Source organism: Phaethon aethereus, assembly GCF_964289735.1.
Source record: "Phaethon aethereus genome assembly, chromosome: 2".
NCBI classification, from domain to species: domain Eukaryota; kingdom Metazoa; phylum Chordata; class Aves; order Phaethontiformes; family Phaethontidae; genus Phaethon; species Phaethon aethereus.
In genome coordinates, this window is record NC_138582.1 from 24,047,074 (window position 1) to 24,069,543 (window position 22,470).

Genomic DNA, 22,470 nt, shown 5'->3' on the forward strand with positions numbered 1-22,470 from the left:
AACTAAACAAACACTGCCGCTCCTGAAGAGGTGCAGAACTCAACTTCCCAGCAGCAGAAGGTGGAATACCATTAAATACGCATGCAAGGGGCAGCTCTTCTTTATGACTAATGAGGACCATTCCTTCTGCATGGTCTCCATCCTGCTTCATAGATCCCATATCCCAGTCCTAGCAGGGATGAGGCATTGCTAAAAACTGTGGTACAAGCCTTGCAGCCATTGCCAATATATACCACCACATCCCTGTGCAAGGTACCAGAGTTTTCCACCTTCTGCAATCTTCCCTGAAACATCTGGAGATTCTCTTACACTCACCAATGTCGAGGACCCTCTGTTTAGCTGTGTGCTGCCGAGAATGCCAGTATTTCCAGTATTTCAGCTGTTCGTCTCTGTTTTTATCCTCACTGAAAACAACCATGACCACGCTCTAAGAAAATCAACAGCACAGGTTTGCATCAGTTAATATCATTCATAGTCAGAAACACAAAAATTAAGACCTCCCATATGCCTCTAATGCTGATCCAGTCATTGCCCTCCTCCAGCACTTTGGTTGTAGAAGATTGCTGGTTTTTATTCCTGTCCAATATTGCAATGCACTTAAAGACTCGGGGAATAAGAAATGTAGTTTTAAAATAACACAGAGCCTAGGATTATGTTCTTGATAAAATGTAATCGTACTCTTAGACTTAAGAAGTCTAAGTTCCCTTAAGTAACAAGTGGTCATTTCAAAGTCAGAGGATCCTCAATTCCAATTCTGATCCAAGTCCAGCCCAAGTGTTGGAGTTCAGATTCCTTATTAGTCTGGAAGACAACATTACACTGTAAATCGATGTGTTGTTATGGGGCTCAGGCTCACTAGCTAAAGGCAAGACATTCTTAGTTTTAACATACATAGTCCAAATACCCTTCTCGGTAGCAGGACTCTTGCACACATGTATTTAATGACAAACTCAGTGTGACTATTTACTGAGTTTTGCTGAACTTCTCAGTTCAAGTTCTGAATTCCCTTTGTTAAACTGTGTGATTCAAAGGAAACAGATTGAAACTTTATGCCAAATTTCACATAAGTAATAAAGGCTTTTTAAAAACACCCTGCTGTAGGCAAGCAAAACAAAAAATACAATACAATGAATGAATGCTTGTACTAGGTAAACTGAAGTGAAAAGAAATCACAGAGAACTTTTAAATATCCTCTTTTGTTCCCATTCTTCCTTTAACACTGAGTCACCAAGCTCATAAAAAATACCATCAAGCTGTTTCATAAGCTGAGGAGCTGGATCACGATTGATTCATGATCTACGTCTCTCCACACAGTAACCACCGTAACCCTTCATGTGCTCTGTGACCATCTCCGTTCCACCTATAAAAGCCGAACGTCATCACTGTATCTTCCGTGTCTAGCTACTGCATGGGCACAAGGCAGTATATGCCATGAATGAGTCCTGAGTTATGCATATGGATACTGGCTGGCCATCAGGTATGTGCTGGCTGGGCAGCTGATGCACTAACCAGAACTGGCAGTGCAGACTGTAGCTTCTCCACCAAGGAGAGCATTAATCTTTTTCTTCTATGAACCACTTACATGGAACTTGTAGAGGTTTAATACCTTCAAAACCTCTTGCCCCTCTGTCAGGTTTGGATGGAATTGGCAATAAATTCAACAGTCACTTGGCTGGGGGCCTGGCAAACAGAACATGATCGTGAAAGTTACATGTGGTTTCACAATCTTCTGCAAACTGTACATCCTCCAAAAGAAATGGTTCCATCTCTCTTTTACAATTTCCACCCTTCTGCTGCCACAGCTTCAAAATTCACATGGCTGTGCAGTGAACCAGACTTATAAGAACTTGTTTTCAGCCAGACCAGCAAGCTCCTGACTCCTGTTTCAGCTGTACAAGTGCTAGAGTTGGCACTACACTGGGGGAAGGAACAGGTGGCTGGCAGGGAGAGAGACTTTTCAGCAGCAGTGAAGTCTTTACATCAGCTTCAGCCAACAACAATACGCCATCATCAGCCTCATGTCCTTAGGAAATCAGGCTAAAAATTAACTGCTGTTCAGGTTTACACATCATTGCCTCTCCTTAGGAAGAGTGTCTCTAAACTTCATGTATGACAGAAACATGTAGGTTGTTCTCTGCTTCACGGCTTACGTTGACTTTCATTAGTTCCTTAGACTAAAGTCAGAACATTTTTACCGTACTTCATTTATTTTGATGGAAACAGTTTTGCAGCCTCATACATATGCAGCCCTTCCAGCTTCAGGGTGAAATTTGCAGAGCAGCAACTGTGAGGCTCATTGTTCATTCCAAGGTTACTGGGCTAGGATTTGCTTACTCAAAAACATTACCAGGGAAATCAGGAGACCTGTTCACCAGACAGATGTTGCTGAATACCCAAGCTCCAGTTCTACCCACGGAATCTAAGATGCAAATCATCAATTTTGTCATACTTCTGGGTGAATATCAAGTGAAAGCTCACACTTATATGATATAAATGATTAAAAATTTATGTCACAAAGAATGGCTTCAAGTCTTCACATTTTAGCTGAAATGCACTGGAAAGCAGCTGCTGAAGTACACAAGTGAGTAAAGATGGACTTACACAGTAGATATAGCGGTTCTCTGATTTTTTTCTTTATTCATGGCAATGATAAGTTCATCAATTTCAAGTGCAATATCTGTGCAAATACCATCCTGCCAAACCATAAACTGAGGCAGGTATGTATATAATTAACTCATAAGATCACTCTTTGAAAAAACTGGACGCCAAAATATTTGAGACCACCATCAGTATGACTCTCCTGCCTTTACATTGGGCTTCCCTCTCCCACAGGAAAAAAAAACATTAAAAACCAACCAAACACAACTACATTTTATCTGCAGAGCTCCATTCCCATCTAGGAAAGAAATTGGACTCTACCCTGACTTTGCTGATGGGATGCCGGAAACATTTGTTGTCACCCGTCTCACTCAGGGTGATGGCGTAGAACTGTCCTTTGTTCAAGTAGGTCATGGGCCCCTCCCCTTGCTTTTGACGCAGAGATTTGGTAGCTTCTAGTGTATACTGAAAAGTGCTGCTGAAAAGAGAGGGAGAGAAACACCAATAAAATCCATATCACTTTCTCCTTTCCTCTTTGTCCCCATTTCATTATTTCATGCATTGTATAGGCAAGGCATAAGGAGCTAATATTAAAATTCCAGGAGAAGGTCACACAGGTATTTAAAAATGTGATTTTCTTTTTTCAAGTTCATTAGATCTGGCAATCAAGTGTAAAACTATCTGGACTGTAAGTCTCTCAGAGCAAAGATCACATCTTTACTTTCTCTGAAAAGAACCATCATGAAGTATAGGACTACATACCCCACAGTGAGTGTGTCAAATACCAGGAGGGAATTCAGTACAATTTTCAAGACATCAGCTACCTCCACAGACATTTAAACTTGGAATTGTCAAAGAAAGAGAAATTAAAAAAAAAAAAAAAACAGAATAAAATTTGTTGCAAAAGATGGACATAGAGAATAGGAAGTCCAACTGCTACTTTCAGCACAGGGCAGAGAAGGAATACAACCAGAAGAGACAACAGGTTAATTTGTGTAAAGATAACATGCAATCAAGGTTTTTACAAGCCTTCTTTTCAAAATTAATCAGACAGAACAAAATACCTACATTTAGTTCTATCTGCAATCAAATAACTTCCCTTTAGAAAAAGACAAAAATTAGAGAAAAACAGAGTTTGTTCTTCTGTTGGAAGTCAGATTTTAGAAAAGATCCTCCTTCACAGGAGAACTTTCCATCTTTAAAGTAGTTCTCAAATCATGAAAAGTTAAAGCTCCATTAACTAGTGAAGTGTTCGCTGAACACCATTCTCACAGAGCCTCTTCCAGCTGCCTCCACCAATAACGGGCTTGAACAATAATCCTATAAAAACTATGCCTGCAGCTCCTTACGTTCTCTTAAATGAAAAATGATGTTAACCTTGCAGAATAAATCTTCTCTTCAAACTGCATTTTGTCACTACAGGAAGCTTAATGCAAGGAGTCACTTACAGGATGTCCTCACAAATTGGAGATATGGGAGAAGCATTTTCACAAAGGTCCTAATTCAGCAAAGTATTTGAGCAGTGCTGGAGTAGAACCAAAAGGACAAATATGTTGGTCCAAAATAACAGCATATCCTTAACTTTCTAGTTCAAGCAAAAATTCTGGATCATCATAACACTGCCATAGCAATATGGAAATAAGGGGAAGACAAAAACATTTTTAACTACCTAACGGAAAAAAAAAATCACTAAAATGCATGAATAATAATAACATTTAAATCCCCACTTGAAGAGAAGGCAGAAGAAAAAAAATAACCTGATCCACTGTCTTTCCATCTGAAAGAAGAATTTTCAGACAGTTTAGTATCAATTATTTAGTTTACTATCAAGACAATTTCTAAGTGTTTCTGATTACTCTATCTTATAAATGGAAATCCATTTTTTTTCCTTAAAAAAGAAAAAGTTACAAATCAAAGCAAAACTAAGGTAAAAAGCAAACACTAACCTTCCCCTATCCAACCCACTGATGGCAGTAGCAGTGCTTCCCAGCAGTGCAGCTGCTGCCGGCATGAAGGCTCTGATGCAGAGTGGAAAGGCAGCACGAAGGGGACTGCGGTCCCCTCCGCTGCCGCCCACTGTGGTGTGCGTTGCCACAGTCCCTCTGTCCTGTGTGCAATGGGAACGGAGGCTCTGTCGACACTAGCAAGCAGTACGGCCCCGTCCGAGTGGACTGGAAGTGCAGAACCACTGGTGTTGCAGACCCAGCATCCAGCCCACTGCATATGCTTGTCCTATGGATTGACTATCCATTAGCGGTGCGGGCACATCCTCTGATTTAGTGTCACACAAAGGGACTGCAGGTTGCGTGCTGCAAGACTGCTGCACGACGCATACCAAAGCACGCCGAGCGCCCTGGGAGATGTACCTCCAAACCTCCCACCAGACAGAAGGCCTAACGAGGACGTGTGCTGAGAAAGGCCTAGGATGAACAAGTCAGACACACAGTGCCTTAACAGAGCTGCCTACAGTCTGCCACAGTCTGGTCTTCTGTTACCTGGCATTCTATATGTTTCAGAAAGACATCAAAAAATGTAAATCCCAGACACCCTGCACCTGGCCAATTTTGCAGTAGTTGTGTGGCACCGCTTGGGAATTTTCTTCTTGTTCCCACTTGGCAATCAAAGCATGTCCTATAGCAGGAGGATTACTATTACCCTTAAAACTTACTGCAGTCACTCAAATGATTATAATACTATTCTGAATCTCACCATGAGTCTTAACTAAATCCTCGTGTAGTCATTAAGGGATCTTCTATGGGGCGTCCAATTACTTTCATATTCACCACTGCTTTTCTTCAATCTGAAGCACCTACCACTTCCAGTTAACTCCCAGAAAGATGTGAGTTCATTTTTCTTAGTTTGCATTAGGAGGCTTCATTCTAATGTGGACCTGGGCCATAGCATGAAAGATTTAATGTCTGAGAATTGTTAACAATGCCAATGCTTCCGGATTCAATTTTATAAATATCCAGTGTACTAAGTGAGCAGTCTTTGCTAAATATCTGTTTCATATGTACTGCCTATATAATGACTCAGTTCTGAGCTCACTGCAGTTAATGATTGTTTTAATACTCCTCAGAAAAAAGATCAAGCCGTAAGGAACTTCCACTACAGCAGCAGTCATATGCCTACTCCAGGAAAAATATGTGGGCAAGTTCCTGTTTCTAAAGTGAGAGTAATCTCTCGGAGAGAAACAGGACTGCTCACAAGTATGAAACGAAGCATCAGCTTATAAACTTTACTGATCACAGTCTTTATTTGTTAAAAGTGACCCTGTAGTACTTGCCCATTCTACACACGCATTTTTCTGTTCTTAGGGAGGACATTTTCCGTTTCAAACTTCAATTTTTGAAACTTTTTTAGAAACATTTTTGAATTCTTAGGCTTTTTTACATGGTTTGTAATAGATACTTCATTTATATTATTTATAGGTAAATATGAAGTACTACAACAAGCAGAGTAAAAAGACAGAGGGTTTCCCAGAAAACCTACTAGAATTAACTAGAAAAAAGGAAAAGGGAAAAATAAAGATGGGAATTCCATAAGGTTGGTGGAACCAGTTCAACCATCCTGGTCATCTGACTTGTACATCCTGCCATCCTGAAAGGCGGGGAAAATTTTCCATGATGTGGCTGTCAAAGCTGTGCTCTGTCACCTGGGGGACCTCTCTTAACAGTTTTAATCTTGCATATCTCCAGGGGGCTTCAGAGTTGCTAACTTAAAAGAATGCTGAGGGAAGACAATAGATGAAGATATAAACTGGTCAGATATGAAAGCTAACACGCGCAGGAGAAGAAGGGGAGAATGACACTGGGCAATATCAAGGGAGCCCTGCAGGTGCACCAGGGTGATGAAAGGGAGGGTGGGAAGTGGACACAGGCAGCTTCTCCTTGATACGTTCCTATGTGATGTTGGTCAACACATTTCAAAGCTTATGCCATACCTTGTTTGTTCGTAAATATATTCTTCAGCTCCCACTGACACACTGCGATACTTCTGAAAAATAAAAACAACAATTAAAGATAGTTTCATACAATCAAAATGTAAATACTGACAAAAGTAGAATTATGTTTATTTAAGGACCCCTCAGAAGAAACCATCAGCCATTAAAACTCAAAATCCCTAAAAACTGGAGTGGATCCTACATGGTCCTTACACTAGAATTGACAGAGATAATTCATTTATGTTATGCTTTTAGAGTTCTTCATAACCTAACTGCTACAGGAATATAACTGTAAAACAACTTCTGCCATATTAAACTCCTTGCCTACACATTAATATATTCTAAAACAAGCCTGTAAAAATGTGCCCCATCTCAAAGAGAAGTAGACTTTCAAATGAAATCATAGTTTTCCTAGAGACTTCACTTTTTGTTTTGTTTTGCTTTATTTAAAAATATGTGTGTGGTCAGCTGTCCTTCAAGGCCTACAATGAATTGCTGACAAAAATTTAGATTGCTATACTGTCTATTTTGATAGAAGTGGTGACGCAGGCTAAGAAAGTATTTTACCCTCATTATAAGATTCTGTTTGAGTGAAACGCACTTTACCAGATGAAGACAGACCTACAGTCACTCTTTAAAAAATTAAAACACATCTATCAAAAAAAAAAATTGTATTAAGAGGTGGAATTCTGAAAAAAAATGAAATCTTTTTGCACAGACTAAGCAAGGATTTGTACTCTGTCTTCCTAAGCAAATGAACCCGTTCATACTCTACTATGTAAGCCCTGCTGCTTCTTCTTGGCTTGTCTTTTGCCTGAAACATGCTTTTGTTGATGTGTTTCTGATTCACTGATGGATCATTACATTTAATCTCCAGGATGTCTTTTCTGATCACCAGTTAGCAATTAAAAGCTATTTTGTTTCCAGAAGTCTCAAGTCAGGCAATATTGAAAACAGTTTTCAATTTTACCTTATGCACAACTGTGCCACAACAAATATCTAGTCAGATACTAGTTAAGTGCAAAGGTATTATGGACCTGTTAGGAATATTTCCTGAAGGTCAAAAGTCAAGGAGATCCAAGAGCAGCAGAATAGATAAGACTGATAGATAATAGATAATACTTAGATAATACTCTAAGAAATCTAACATCTGAGGGGTATTACAATAAAGATGGTGGCATATTAACATTCTAGCCACTTTTTATATGAAGGCTAGAGGTTGATAACGTAAAAAACATTCAATTTACTTACTTCTCAAATATTTTATCTATTCTATAAAGGACTAATAAATTAATCACAGCTAAATAATAATATTAATGAGATGAGAAAGGTACATTTATGCAATTGTTAAAATTGTATCCGAAGAACAAAGCAAATGATTGACCAGTGTCCACTACCACAGGGATCTAGAAAAACTCAGCACTCCTTCAGCATAACAGAACTAAGTCACTCAATAAACGTTTTGAAACAATTCCTAAATACGTATTCATAATGTGTTTAAAAATTGAGCAGGTATCACAGCAAATCTACTGCAGCCAAACCCAGCCATTCTCATCAAGTAAATAGGAAAACTAGTAAGAACAACTGCATTCTTACTTTAAACACTGATTTAACACAAGTTCCTCGTTTGTTATGTTTTGACATCTTACCTTATGTTCTCCCCACACTTGCTTCACACAGCTGTCCCTACACAACAGTCAGAGCACCGTAGGGGCAAAGCACATCCTGGAATTTTGGTAGTTGAGAAAAAATTACGGGACAGGCTAAGTGTTGAGTGAGGCTGCAGCAGGGTGGGAAAGCTCTTCCCACTCCCGTGCCACATGCACGTGAGCATTTGGGGCTGGAAGGCCACTAACAGTGGCACACACCTCACCTAACAGCTACAGATAGGGACCTAGTTAAAGTTAGTTGTTCAGTCTCCCTGTACAGTTAATAGCGGGGGTGAAGATGGAGAGGAGTGAGTGCACTCGGCAAGCCATTCCACCCGCTATTGGCAATCAGATTTGAACCGCCTCTTTCTCCACAGACTGCGGAGAAAGTCTAGGTGACAAGTATGGTACCCTGTTATTAACCAGCCATTTTAAAAAACACACAGCAAAATATAACATTGTAACAAAATTATTGTAACATGGAGTTTGAGATACAAAATATTACTATTGCAACAAAAATTACCATAACACAGTAAGTTTGGGATCTGAAACCAAGGTATAGATGTAAATACCTTTCTTACCTCCAAGTTAAACAAGCTGCACATTTCATAGAATCATAAAATAATAGAATAGTTTGGGTTGGAAGGGACCTTTAAAGCTCATCTAGTCCCCTCCCCCTGCAATGAGCAGGGGCATCTTCAACTAGAGCAGGTTGCTGAGAGCCCCGTCCAACCTGACCTGGAATGTTTCCAGGGATGGGGCATCTACCACCTCTCTGGGCAACCAGTGCCAAGGTTTCACCACCCTCACTGGGAAAAACTTCCTTTTTATATCTAGTCGAAATCTACCCTCTTTTAGTTTAAAACCATAACCTCTTGTCCTGTTGCAACAAGTCCTGCTAAAAAGTCTGTCCCTACCTTTCTTATAAGCCCCTTTAAGTACCGGAAGGCTGCAAGAAGGTCTCCTCAGAGTCTTCTCTTCACCAGGCTGAAAAACCCCAACTCTCCCACCCTGTCCTCATAGGTGTTCCATCCCTCTGATCATTTTGGTGGCCTCCTCTGGACGCGCTCCAACAGGTCCACGTCTCTCCTGTGCTGAGGGCTCCAGAGGAGCGCATTTGACAGCACTTTGCACAGCGCGGGCTCACTGCTCGGGCAGCTCTCAGCAGCACGGCTCAGAACAAACCAGCCTAATGGGATCGCTCAGCTACAGCACCCCAGGGGAAGCCATGGGTACAGTACCACCGGACTCCCGTAAAAAGCCATTCACCAGTAACAATGAAAAATATCTGAAATTATGTGATTTGATAATGCAGAGCAGTGTTTCTAGTCCAAGGTTTGATCTTACTGATTTTTCAATGGCAAGCTGGATTTCTTCATTAATTATTCATTTAGTTGACCTAAATGTGTTCTATATCTGACAATGGATTTCACCTCCACACATCCTGATCTGTGATGCTTGTGTGAAGACAATTTACTTTTCTGTAATACATGTACACAAACTCACAGTAAATTTCTTATATATTCAGTCAGACTAACTCAGCTTTAATATAGCTTGACTTGTACTTTTGTTACATTTACAATTTTATAGAGTTGGAGGACAAAATCCAGGGAGAGTTATTTACCACCTAATATCTCCAATTATTTGTAGAGGTACAGTCAGCTTTACATAATTTCTATCTTTCTACATTTCTGCCTTGTTTGCATTATTCTGCAGCAGGCAAAAGCAGCCAGAGGATCCTCACCATATTAAAGCTGACTTTATAATTACTTTGCCTCAGCATAACAATGTAAAATAGTTACAAGACGGCTCCTTGTCTCCCTTCATTCCTCCACATTCCCCTACATATACATGCACCCGAGTCTTTCCTTGCCTGTTAAACTTCTCCGTTCCCCTCTAGTCACCTAATTCTACCAGTTTTCTCACTTGCCCATGTTGCAGACTAGAGCTTAGTGCAACAGACAGCTTCTGAATATGTTACTTGGGTTTATCTAGCAGCAGAGGCTGACAGTGCTCATTTGCACTTTCAGGAGAACATTAGGAATTTCCCAGTTACAAAGTGGCTGCTATTTCTTACTGTTATGAATAGGTCTGAAGGCAGATCTTGTTAACAGATAACACATCTTCTTTCAGAATGGCAACTATCCTCTACTTGACACAATATCCCAGAAGACAAAAGATCCATTATTCTCAGTTTCCAATAAACAACTTTAAAACTGTCTTCTGAAACACCTCATGATTGCTCCCCTATAATCAGAGCACAGACTGACAGGAACATGGCAAGAAGCAGAGATTAATTTGTTGAAACAAGCATCACTGCTTTTCTAATGGCTCCTGTGGGTAGCTCAAACCTTCTTATCTTGTTTATAGCTTTTTATTGAGTTCTTAGATGCTAATTTGAGGTGAAAAACTTACTTCTGTTCCTCCATCTTTGAAGGTGTCGCTGTACGTACTGTCAGGCGTACTGCGCTGGTCGTCCTTGAGATAATTTGTGTGGGGAGCCATGTTGGACACTTCATATGGTTCAAAGATAACACCTCGGTGCTCCTCATTTTCTCCTCTTGCATAGTGTGCTTGTGGGGTCATAAAAACAGGGGTGAATTCCTCTGCTTTAACCACAGTCACTCCAGTCCCCGTGATGGGCGTCGAGCTCCCAGACACATTTGTGTTGTATTCCCTTTTGGAGGACTCCAAAGGATCTTGGTTCAAGGAAAGGTTAACCGGCACTGTCTTCAGGACTTGCACGCGGTTCTCTCCCCCACTTAAATTACTCTGAGCTTCCGTGGTATTAAGACAATTTCTGTGAGACAAAACCAAAAAATGTTATGAACTGTCCTAATAGAGTAAATGTCCTCCTTAAATAGCTTAATGTTCTTAGATGGCAAGGAAGGAGATCTTTCAATTCTGATTAAGGCATTGCCATAAGAAATACTAGGGAAAAGACATCATGAGGCAAGTAGAGGGGTCCAGAGCTCTTTAACAGCTAGGTAAAGATAATACTTTTGATTTGACCCATAATCATTATGACTTGTTATAATAAATTCTGGAAATCCAGGGTGGCTTTTGCCTTCGCTTATAATTTGGATGCAAAATCAATCCACCAGTGCAACAGCCTTTAAGCACAAAATAAGCTTAAAGAGTAAGGTGAGGTATGGATTACTCACAGTAGCAATTTGCATGTGAAACAGGCAGAATATCAACAGCAAAATTCATATGCTGATGCATACTTTCAGGCTCTTGACAGACCACTGCTGTCTGTGCAATTCTGGTACCAATGCTCTTCTGAAAGAGCAAGGCCAGGAATCCCATTCTATCAGAGTAGATCAGTAACTACAGTGGCTGCAAGGTAACCTCCAGCAGCATTCCCACATCTAACTGCGGTTGCTGTTGAAAGCAATCTGATCACTGATAGTAGCTGCACTGACATAAAATTGTTAACTCGTAAAACTTTTAGTAGGTGTAACACACTGCTTTGTTTTCAGCCCAGGAGATATGTTCTGACATTACAGTTCCTCTCTCTCGGCTTTCCACCGAAGGCCAGTTTTGTCAATCACACTCAACTTAGGAATTTCTCTGGCATTCACAGAAGAAAAACTGTCCCTCAAAAGAAGTTTCATATTCTATTTTGAAACAGTGATTTTATACTATTATCTATTTGAACTTTCACCTTACACAGCTAGTGGAGACCATCTAAGGCTATCCTGAATTAGATACGTTGAAATAAACCTTACGTAGCTCCTCTCCACTATAGTTTTACACAAGGATACCTTCTTAGATGTAAAAACTTAGTTCTTTCTACACAAATATACACTCTCTCTTGTCCACAAGTCTCAATAAAGGCAGGAGTCAGCTTCCTCTGACTCTTGAAGTCACTTTTAGCCTACAGAGGATGGCTGAAATCTGAGAGGAGTGAGAAAAACATTTTGACTGAATGATTTTAAGAGAGTTACTTTATTTGCTTCTGGGCAGATCCTGAATTATGTTAAATAAAACTGTATAAATCAGGTTACTGAGGCCAAACTACTCATTTTTTTCTCCAAAAGAAGAAAATTTAAAGAAAAGTAGCCAATATACAACTATCAATATAATCTGATTTTACTAATCTGAGCAGTAGCAAAACAACAAAACGAAACACAAACACATCATGAAACTTTCTGCTACTTTGCAAATTCCATGTTTAACAATACTGTTTAATTTTTCTAATAAACTAAAAGGAGTAAAGTTTGCACCCCAAAACTTTTATCCTTTGGAAGAAAACCATATACCCTCAGGCTATTATCATTCCTTCAGTTCACAACTGATCAACACTGTTAGTAGCTGGGTGTATGATTTTGAATAATACTGTACCTTTTATCTTGGTCTTCTTGATTATCACTCACTTTGTTAACAGACAACAGCCTTTTATCTCTGGGAACCTGAGAACAACACCAGGCATGCGGTCAGGTAAATGCAACTGTCAGGTATTTGCAGCTTCAGTTGCTCTACTGCAACAACTAGAAAAATGTAACTGTATCAGTGTTGTCTAGCTCACAGATGCCAGGAGCTGTTTTAATTTGGGAGACTGACTGTGAACATAAAGATAGCTTCCAAAGGGAAAAAAATGTAGGGATTGTTTCCTTTTCTCATTCTTGGGCACACAAATCTGGAGCAAAGCACTCTTCTATATGTCCTTATCTTTGCAACATCAAGCTAGATCACGCTATCTCAAAAAAAAAGCTTATATTTCCACACACATAATAAAAGATGAGAAAGACGACATGATGCTTTGATGAGCATTGCACAGAAACCCTTTTGGATCAGAGGAAAAAAGGGTTTCACTTAAACCACAAGCACCAGCTAAGTCCTCCAGTCACAGAGTAGTCTGGAGGGTACAGGACCCGTACCCAGGGAAAGCTTGTGGATCCTTCCCTTTCCTAGCATGGGGACAGGTTGGGACATGCTTGCATGTCATTAGAGAACACCAACTTCTGCTTTGCTGAGTGCATCAACAGCCATGAGAAGTAAAAATCCAGTCAAATCTGGCCCCTCGATAGACTCAAAATTGACACCAAAAGTGACTTAAAAGATTTGTCTTCCCACATACCAGTTTCCTGACACCAGCACAGATATGAAATCACCACGGGCAAAGTTGCTGCCATGACCATATTTTTCCTTTCTTGCTGAAGCAGTAAATTGGGAGCTAAAACTTCTATCTTTTACAAAAGAAGGTATATCTACTCCATCACAGCAGTTAACTCAGGATTAAAAAGCAAGAATAGACCTAAGAATGGGCTACAACTCTGCCTTTTATCTTTAAATACTTTAAAGGAGTATCACGAAAATATCTGAATTTAGACTAAAAACAATACTACAGTGCACTACAGTAGCCAAGGTTAACATCAGGTATATCTGCAAGACAGCAGCAGAGTCAGAGAGCACTAGCCAGAGCCCGCCCTTCTCTCAGGGACATCCTCTCTCCCTATTAAGCATCCTGTTGGTTAAAAAAACTCATTCATAAATTTTAGAAGTGGGTTCCAAGTCACAGCTTGCTCATGTTGATTGCCCTGTTAAATTCATGTATTCATCCCTGAAGGAGGGTCTACATTTAGGTAAATACCACTACAAGAAAAAGGAAAAAGGGAAAATAAAAAAATAAGTTCAAATAATTCCTACTGACTGGGAAAAGTACTTCAAAAAAATTACCCAGCATGTCAGAACAAATGAGCCAGTCAGATGATAAATAAGGGCTATTTGAGAGAGTCTTGTGCACTGGAAGTCCTCCTCTACACTTCCACATTACAACACAGAGGTTTAAGTTAGGTTTTAAGTTCCTGTTTGAGAGCACCTACAAGAGTTATCCTTTTCTCCCAGTTTAAGACAGAAGTAGTTATGATTGAATGTGCTGGAAATGGCTTTGAGATTAACACAGCTTATCCCACCTGAACCCCAAGTATTTTAAAACTGCCTGGAACAAGGAACCGACATGTCTCTTAGAACATAGTTTTGAGAAGGAAAAGGTCTGTTCCCTTTTTTTACTTAAAAAATACAGCAGATTAATGAACTGCTATGTCGAAAGGCATTACTAAGACAGAAGCCAACACTCCAGATTCTCATACACATCCTGAATTTTACAAATCCACATTAACTTCACAGACTCTGGCACTGTGGTGACTCTGTCAAGTAGAGAAAAGGACCTTTCTTCTTTCTCATTGGGAAAAGCTTTTCTTTACTGACAACACCACACAAAAGCAAGGAACAATTCTTGAAATATAATCAGTAAAAAAATTAAAACAATATTTAACCATAAGTTTAGTATTTGGCAACTTTCCTATAAGCCCTTCTCATGAACACTCATTTAATGATTGTAGAAGAGGCCAAAAAGAGCAGTCCATTCTCTAAGGGCATTTATACTAATAAATACTAAAAGCAAACGTTTCTAATTTTAAATTTCCATTCCTGCTACTTCTTCATGAATTACAAGAGGAGCTGGTATTGTTCTACTGGCTTTCACAGAAGAACATCCGTCCAATGCAGGCATAAGTGGCTTCGTCAGGAGTACTGAGACAGTTTAACAATTTCTTACTTCAGTGCTTGGTAGGCAACACTGATTCCATTTGCAGAGTACAAAGGGGTCAGCCTGGGTTTCAGAGTGAAATTTCTGCATTAGAGAGATGCACCCTGTAGGACTCTCCTCTGATTTCAGCAGAAATCTCGACCATAGCTCTACTTAAACACTATGAAATATACGAAAAAGTAAGGTGGTATCAAAATGGTAGGTAAAGCCCTGGGCTTAGAACCTGACATAAACTGAAACTGTGTGTCAGTACTTCCCCTGTAAACTGACTTAGATCTCTGTCTCTGCGTCCAGCTCCATTTCTGTCCTCCACCTTTCTATTTAGACTGCAAACTTCCAGTGCAAGAGCTAGACCTCACTGTATGTTTGTAGACAGCCTACTGCAATCATTAGGCGAATAAAAACAACATGGGAAACTGTCAGATGAGAGATACTCCAGTTAAAGAGCAAACTAAAACATGTGTGGAATGAAACAGAAAAGCAGACAAACCTACAGATGGACAAGGCCTCCTCTTTTCCACTTTTTGAAGAATACTGCAAGTATCCAAGCAGAAATAAAAAGGGGGCTTATTCATCCAAGGCTCTTGCAAGGGAAGAGGAAGAATGCAACGCTCAAAAAAAAATCACGTTTGAAAATTTAATATGGGAATACTGATTTTGTGTTTTCTGTCCAGAACTAAATACATCAAAACAGACTCAGACAGCCTTCCTAAAATGGGAAGGGTGCTTGATGCAAGTATCAGAGAGAAAACAAGTAGTAGTGACTTCTGTTTTTGCGAACTGGCTCTTTTGATGCCTCTTAGAGTGGTCCCCTGCTAGTGCAGCAGGGAGGAATAATGATGGAGTTACCTACTTTATAATAGTCATACAATAGGCCAAGAGCAGCAGCACTGTCCTCATCACCATTTATGCTCATCATAGCCTTGGTAGCTGCTGTTAGGGGATTCTCCAAATATGACTTCCAGGCTTCATCTTCGCTGGTGTAGGCTCGTCTGGTGTTGAATGAAGTGTCATTTGGCACTAAGGCCACAAGTCGCTTGTTACTGCATAGACAGGAAGAATAAAATTGTGATCCAGAAGGGATTACTTTATTCACAAGGCATGTTAAAGATCATCACATAGCTCAATGAAAGTGATAGGATTATATTAAGCAAGCATCTCTGTATTAAACTTGGTGACATAAATATTTATCAGTCTTAGGTGTCTGCAGTACCTAACCAAAAAAAAATTAAATGTGTGCAGATCTTGTGATAATAATTCAAATGTATTTTTACTAATATACAGACAAAACTATTAAAATATTTTAAAACTATTTGGAAAAAAAGGAAGTAACAATATAAGCACATTTTGCCCCAGTATTTTTGCTAGATGTACACTTGATTAGGGAAAAATATATTTAACTGAAATCAATTACAATAAGAAGACATGAATGAAAAAAATGTATCTAATACTAATCTAGTGTTCACCTAAACCAAGTATAGTTCAGTATTTAATAACTGGGTACACCTTATAATTGAGCTATTCTCTCCTTTTGGAGTGCAATTTGTCTGTAATTTCAGAGAGGTTTTCTGTAACAGTACATGAGCAATGGGTCCAGTGGACAGAGCAGAAGTCGTCAACATATTGGGTCTCAATTCACACTTTATCACTCACCACATCTAGTTACAGACCCATGGCAATACACACAAGACCATTAGTAAGTGGGATTTGCAGCAGAGCAGTTTCCTCCAGCCTGAAAGTGGTCCAAACTGACCAGTGCCTGCATATATCATGAGAGAAGCTGTTGCATCACAGCTATGGCTGAAATTTCCAGTATAATGGAAACATAAATGAAGATAATAGTACCTGCTTTTGCAAAATGTTCAACAAACTTATTGATAACAGCTATGAAAAAAAAAAGAGTTGCATTCCTATTACACAAGATAGTAGGCAAAAAGATTACGCAGGGAAATAATGGACTGAGGGGTGTGCTGCTTAGTGCGTGTTGCAACAGCACTGTCAAGAATTGTGGCTCAAGTTACAAGGATCACGACGAAACTTTTAACATGTTAGACCTTACAAATTTGAAAACTGCAAAGGCAGCAGAATAACTGAATATATTGACTTAACGGGCAAAACTAGCAGTTATTCCCAGTGACCTTCATAAAACATTTCTTGCTATCTTCTACATAAAAACTGTTCATTATTCAGCCTCCTCTTTTTGCCATCCCCTACCTGCAGCAGTGCCAGCTCCACAGACCTAACCCAACCAACTTCTGCTGTCGCACACAGAGTGGCATTCAAATGCTGCGCAATCGAGCCTTTTATTTGATTTCAGAAGCAGGATTTGATAAAAGCACAATTGAACCCACGCAGTAAATGCTCTGGGATGCCAGGACTGTGTCCTGCCGGGCCCCCAAGCCACGGTGACCACCAGGCTGGGCCTTCACCCGGGGCTCTGCCGCTGCCCAAGCACAACCTGCAAAGTGCGTGCTCCAGTGTTTAAGGAATAGGAGGGGGATGGTGGAGATTATCATCTCTATGGTACGCAGCACTGTTTACAAGTTTCTTTATTTAATGAAAAACAAAATAATCCATCTGGTACATAGAGCACAGTTTTATGAGCTCTGTGGGGGAAGAGCGCGTTTCGTAGCTTTGTATCACAACATAGAGCCTACAATTACAGTTCATATTATATTTTCCTTTCAGCTAAAATATCTGGATTTTTAGAAGCTTCCTTTCTTTTCCAAGGGCCTTTCTTTCTGCCTGGCCTTTTGCTGTCTCTTCTAAAGTTTTGTGACCTTCTTGTTACCCACATACACATTTGTGTCGTTACAGGTTTGCTTCAGCAAGCAAAGCTGAAGCATAAATTAGGAGCCCAAGGAAAGACAGAGAGAACTGCTAGGTCTGCTTGCCTTTTCAATACCTTATTGTTAGCGACTCAAATCAGATTTGCAACAGCCCCGTTGTTTGTGCCAGAGGTAGCTGGGGGCCTGTTCCCGCTCTGGAGTAGCCAATTCTCCCTGGCTCAGAGGCAATTATTCCAGGCAAGGATTCTCCTTTCCTCAACAAAGCTCCCCTTCAGCTAAACCCGGGCTGTTTCACCGCATGGGCGGCTGCCCATTGCAACGCACAAAATACCGCTCGCTCTCCTTCCTGTAGCAATCTTCCTTTACAATCAATAACTGCCTTTTGTTACTCGGAGCACTCAGAGCCGTGCGATAGTCGTAACTGATTTATGAGCACTACAGGCAGACTGCGAGATGCCCTTTAAAAACACACCTTTTAAGAGCTGGGCCATGCTTGTCTGCAGAAATGCTGGAAGGGAGGAGTCAATCTCTGCTGCTCTAACTTAGTCAAGACAATCTTAAAGCAATGAAAAGAGTGCTGTCCCTCAGAGGTGTTGTCTACGATTGTGTTGGGGAGAAGCTAAGTAAAGGGGATAAATGCTCTAGGAACAGCCACTCAGTACGTGAACAGCTGGGATGACTGGAAAGGCACTGGTGCACAGACCTAGAGCCTCCCCAACATCTCCCCAGAGCACGTTTTCTCTAAAACCCAGGTTTTCACAATTAAAAACTAAATATCCATCTCCTCTGGCTTGAGAGATGGTCTGCAGCATAATCAACCGACATACTCATTGTGTTTACTCTGCAAACAGACTGAAACAATAGCACTAAGAAAAATAAAAAACTTCCTCATCACCCCCATCCCTGTAATCAGCTCTGTGGGAGGTTAATGGTCAGACCTAATTATCATGATTTAACATGGTCAATCATTTCAAAGATTATATCCAAAGCAGTCAGTCAAAACAACTGCGCTCACTTTAAGAAAACTTCTCTATTAATTAAGGTCGTTTGGATGGGAGAAATGAGACTCACATGTACCCACACATTCCCTTTCCTTTTCCACAACCGCTGAACCTCCTGGACAACTTCAGCCATGTGACAGGGGGGTAGCAAAGTCCCCCGTAACCAGAGGAGATAAATACTTAATATTTTAATATATGCCAAGAAAACCCAATCTCCTGAGCGAGGCTCTGCACAGGTAAGCTCCCCTGGTCCCGACAGGCACCCTTCCATGCTGGGGCACCCCCAGCTGTTCCAGCTGTGTAACTGATGGCAGCAGGCAGCTGCTTGGAGGAGAGTGACTCTGGTGGCACCTGGACCATGAGGAAGACAAAGGAGGACAGCTACGAGAAACCTAACAGCGTTCCCACTGGAGAGAACTGCTCTGAACGCCCCCACCTGTGAGAAAAGTCAGTCGGAGCTTGCAATTAGCAACACATCTACAAGTCTTATCAAAAGCTGCAAACCCATCAGTGACCACATTCACAGAGAACCACTCACTTAAGGAAGAAAGATGGGTCAAGAATGTACATGGAAGACTCCCATCCAACCTAGCCAACAGTATCAACAAATATCTGCTGTAGTCCCATCTTCTAAAATAGCCTGTGAAGGAGCAGAGAACAAGCCCAACCCTGACCGTGCCCATCCCTCAGTCGAGCTAGCCCACCACCCCTCTCCGTGGCAGTCGGGATGTGAGCTAACCAGAACACAGATGGGGGAACATGCCTGTACAAGCTGAAAGCACACCATTATTTTACCACGGAGATACAGCTTAACACTTGAGGATATTTTGTGCCTGAAAAAGCGCATGTTTCCTTTCAAGCTATCAGTTGAGCTTCTAACAAAGGCAAAATGTTTCAGCTCTTTTATGTTAAACAGTAAGTAGGTGGTTATATATCTTAATTTATAGGTGTGTGAGGATGAAAGGTATTTTCAGTGGAATGGTCTAGCTTAGGAGCTGAATTGCCCTGACACTTGAGTGTTTATGTCAAGAGTAAACTTCAGATGGCCTTTATTTTGCAAAAGCTTGTTTTTCCCCCAACTGTTCAGTAGAGATTTTCTTGTTTGTACCATCCTACATTACTTGTGTGCTTTCTACATATGTCTTCCAGATTTAAACCAGTTGTGGTGATTTCTGCATTTGGTAAACTGCTATTTTTGAATTTATTTAAAATGAAGATTATGGAATTTTATAAAACCCTATACAAGTGCAGTGCGTAGAGATGTCCGAAATTGTGCTCACTTTATTTCAGTTACTGTAGTACAACAACGTAAGTTGGAGAGGTACATTATTGTACTTAATGTCAATAAATTAGCCGAATGGAAAGGCTGGCCTTTCAAGCCCTTCTTCAGATTAGAGATAATGAACTTTCAACAGCCAGCACTTGGGGCTATAAAATCCTACTACAGGCAAATTCTCACCCAGCTTCATGCAATTTGAGCATTGGCTTACACAGAATCAGAAATGTGCATTAACACATTCATGAACAATGGTGAAAGGCGGCAGAGCCTTTGTGATCAGAGCTTGCTTTTTATTCAGAAACAAGATGTCCTGCCTGCCCATCTCTCAGCCGATTTTGATGCTCGAGAGCTTTCTGTTGAATTTGCAAAGTTCACGCAGCCCTCAACCTCTCTGCTAAATTTGTCACTGAATATAAAGCAGACTGATAAAGCCATGCTCCATCTAAAGTACAGCATCTCCTCCACCATATGCTCAGCATTACATCCTGATCTAGCTGGTGCTAGTGGGGAAAAAAGTCTTGTCCTGCCTGACCCCTAACTTTTGCCTAACCCAGGAAATTCACCCTCTGAAATCCAAAGCAGGCTGTTCAAAGTGCCACAGTGGACACCCAGCCCAGGCATTTCCTGGGTTTGTTTTTTAAATTGCTTTTTAGGACATTGCATTTGTTCTTTCAACAAACTTTAAACAAAATAATTGTAAGAGTCAGGCTGCTCCATGCATATCCCTGCAGATTTCTTTGCCCCCTGATAATGCATTAGGACTTCCCCCTCCCTGCAAAGCCTAGGTGCCAGATAGGAACACAGTAAGCATAAGTGTGTGGGGCAGCAGAGTGGGAAGAATCCCCATTCCCAGATTTCAGTCCAGGCCTGAGCCTGCCTGTTCTTATGCCTGTGAGACAACTGTGCCAAGCACTTCTGCACACAGCCTCTGCAAACTGTCCCTTCAGGAGAGGAGACGGGAGGCTTTGGTCCATACAGCTGTTATAAAGCACACAGAAATTTTAGCACCAGTCAAATAATTGGAAAAGTCAAGACAGACTCATGTCATCCTGGCTCCCAGCCCAGCTCATCAAGGTCATGGGATATTTATCATAAGCTCCTTTTTAGTTGGATGACAAGAAGGTGCACAGGGCAACTGTCTCCAATTCGGAAACCCTGGGAGAAACACAAATTCTAAAAGGAGATGCTAGCCAAAGGGACCATTTCTGTGTTGTGTGCAGACAGGCGCCACACACCACATCGTACCCTGGGTTTATGATCCCTTAATTGTCCAGATCAGAGACCCAGCTGAAGCATGCTGTGACTCAGTGTGCTATGGGGAGAGCACCTGCCTGCTTAGTGTTTCCTCCAGTGCAAAGGAGAAATGGGGAACTTCAAGAACACCTGCATTTCATTTGGTATGACAGGAAGTATACAGGAGCACGCTCCAGCCACATCCAAGAGCTGGAAAAAGAGCTGAAGCTCACACTTCAGTTTTGACATAGCTAAGGAGGGCAGAGTGTGATCATTTACAAGCATTTCAGTAGCTCTAAAGCCCTTCATGGGTTTATTTTACACAACACAAATCTCAGTTCTGCTATAAGGCTACTATAAAACAGATTTAGAACAGATGTTCATTATAATTTGTCTTACAATGAATGTACATATATACAAAGTCACAGGCACAAATTGAACTACTATGACCATTTAAAAAGCAGCTAAGGACAGAAGATGCATAAGTTAACAAACTTTAGATTCCAGATCATGAATTTCTGTCCGTGCTTATTATACAAAGAAGTATAAATCAAAGCTAGCCCTAGCGCTTGAAAGGATTTGTTTTAAAGATTCTGATGTTAGCCCAAATTTACTACCCTCAGCATACTCCTTTGCCTAGACATCAAGTTACCAAAAAAAAAAAAAAAAAAACCACCATACTCCCCCAAAAAACACAACATGGGTGACTCACTGCAAGTTTTGATTTATTTTGTTTAAAAAAAGTTTAGACTCCTCAGGATTTCTTGCCAAAAGTATAATTAAAAAGTCAGCAACATTGTTGTTTCAAATAGATAATAATGTTCTGTTAAAACTATAAAGGAGCATAAACGTTTAACGAACAGGAAAATTATGGCCCATGTGTTGGTATTTCGTCTTTCATAGCTGACAATCACATCATTCCCAGAAGCACGAACAGGTCTCCAAAATGCACTTAGCGCAATCCAGTGAGCATATAAATATACAAATGACTCAAGAGTGAAGGAAAATCAAAGCCTTTAGACCACCAGGAAACTAGAAGATGCCCTCTGGCCCAGCCAGCAGTCCATACTAAGGAAAAAACTCCCATTAAAGGGGCTGAGTAATTTTGCCTACTAATGAATGCAGGTTTGGGACTCTTGCAATTTTGGGACAATTATTATTTTTGAGCACAAGACAAATCTGAACAAGATTACACATGTTAAATGATTAAAAGAAATTATTTTACCTTTACAAAACACTCTGAGAGGAAGTAAAATAATATATTGAGAGCAGAAACAGTAAATGGCAAAACAGACTAGTTTAACAATTAGATGCTACTAGAAGCTTTATTTGCTTTTACTCAGAACCAAAATAGCTTGAGCATGTAATAATGATTAAAAAAGATTAAAACAAATAGGTGATTCATTAACATTGACAAAAAATTAA

The 22,470-nt window shown here is 40.4% G+C and overlaps 1 protein-coding gene across 1 annotated transcript in view; it reads right to left on the reverse strand.

Moving 5' to 3' along the window:
• GRHL2 (grainyhead like transcription factor 2) overlaps positions 1–16,401 on the reverse strand; it is a gene marked incomplete at both ends in the record, with an annotated part of 55,534 nt that extends 39,133 nt beyond the window's left edge. The window contains 7 exons of the mRNA XM_082015070.1: positions 316–427; positions 2,920–3,076; positions 6,542–6,594; positions 10,606–10,990; positions 12,538–12,605; positions 15,597–15,786; positions 16,397–16,401. Of these exons, the coding sequence (XP_081871196.1) occupies positions 316–427; positions 2,920–3,076; positions 6,542–6,594; positions 10,606–10,990; positions 12,538–12,605; positions 15,597–15,786; positions 16,397–16,401 (970 nt within the window). The remainder of the gene's footprint in view (positions 1–315; positions 428–2,919; positions 3,077–6,541; positions 6,595–10,605; positions 10,991–12,537; positions 12,606–15,596; positions 15,787–16,396) is intronic.
• Positions 16,402–22,470: the final 6,069 nt, after the last annotated feature.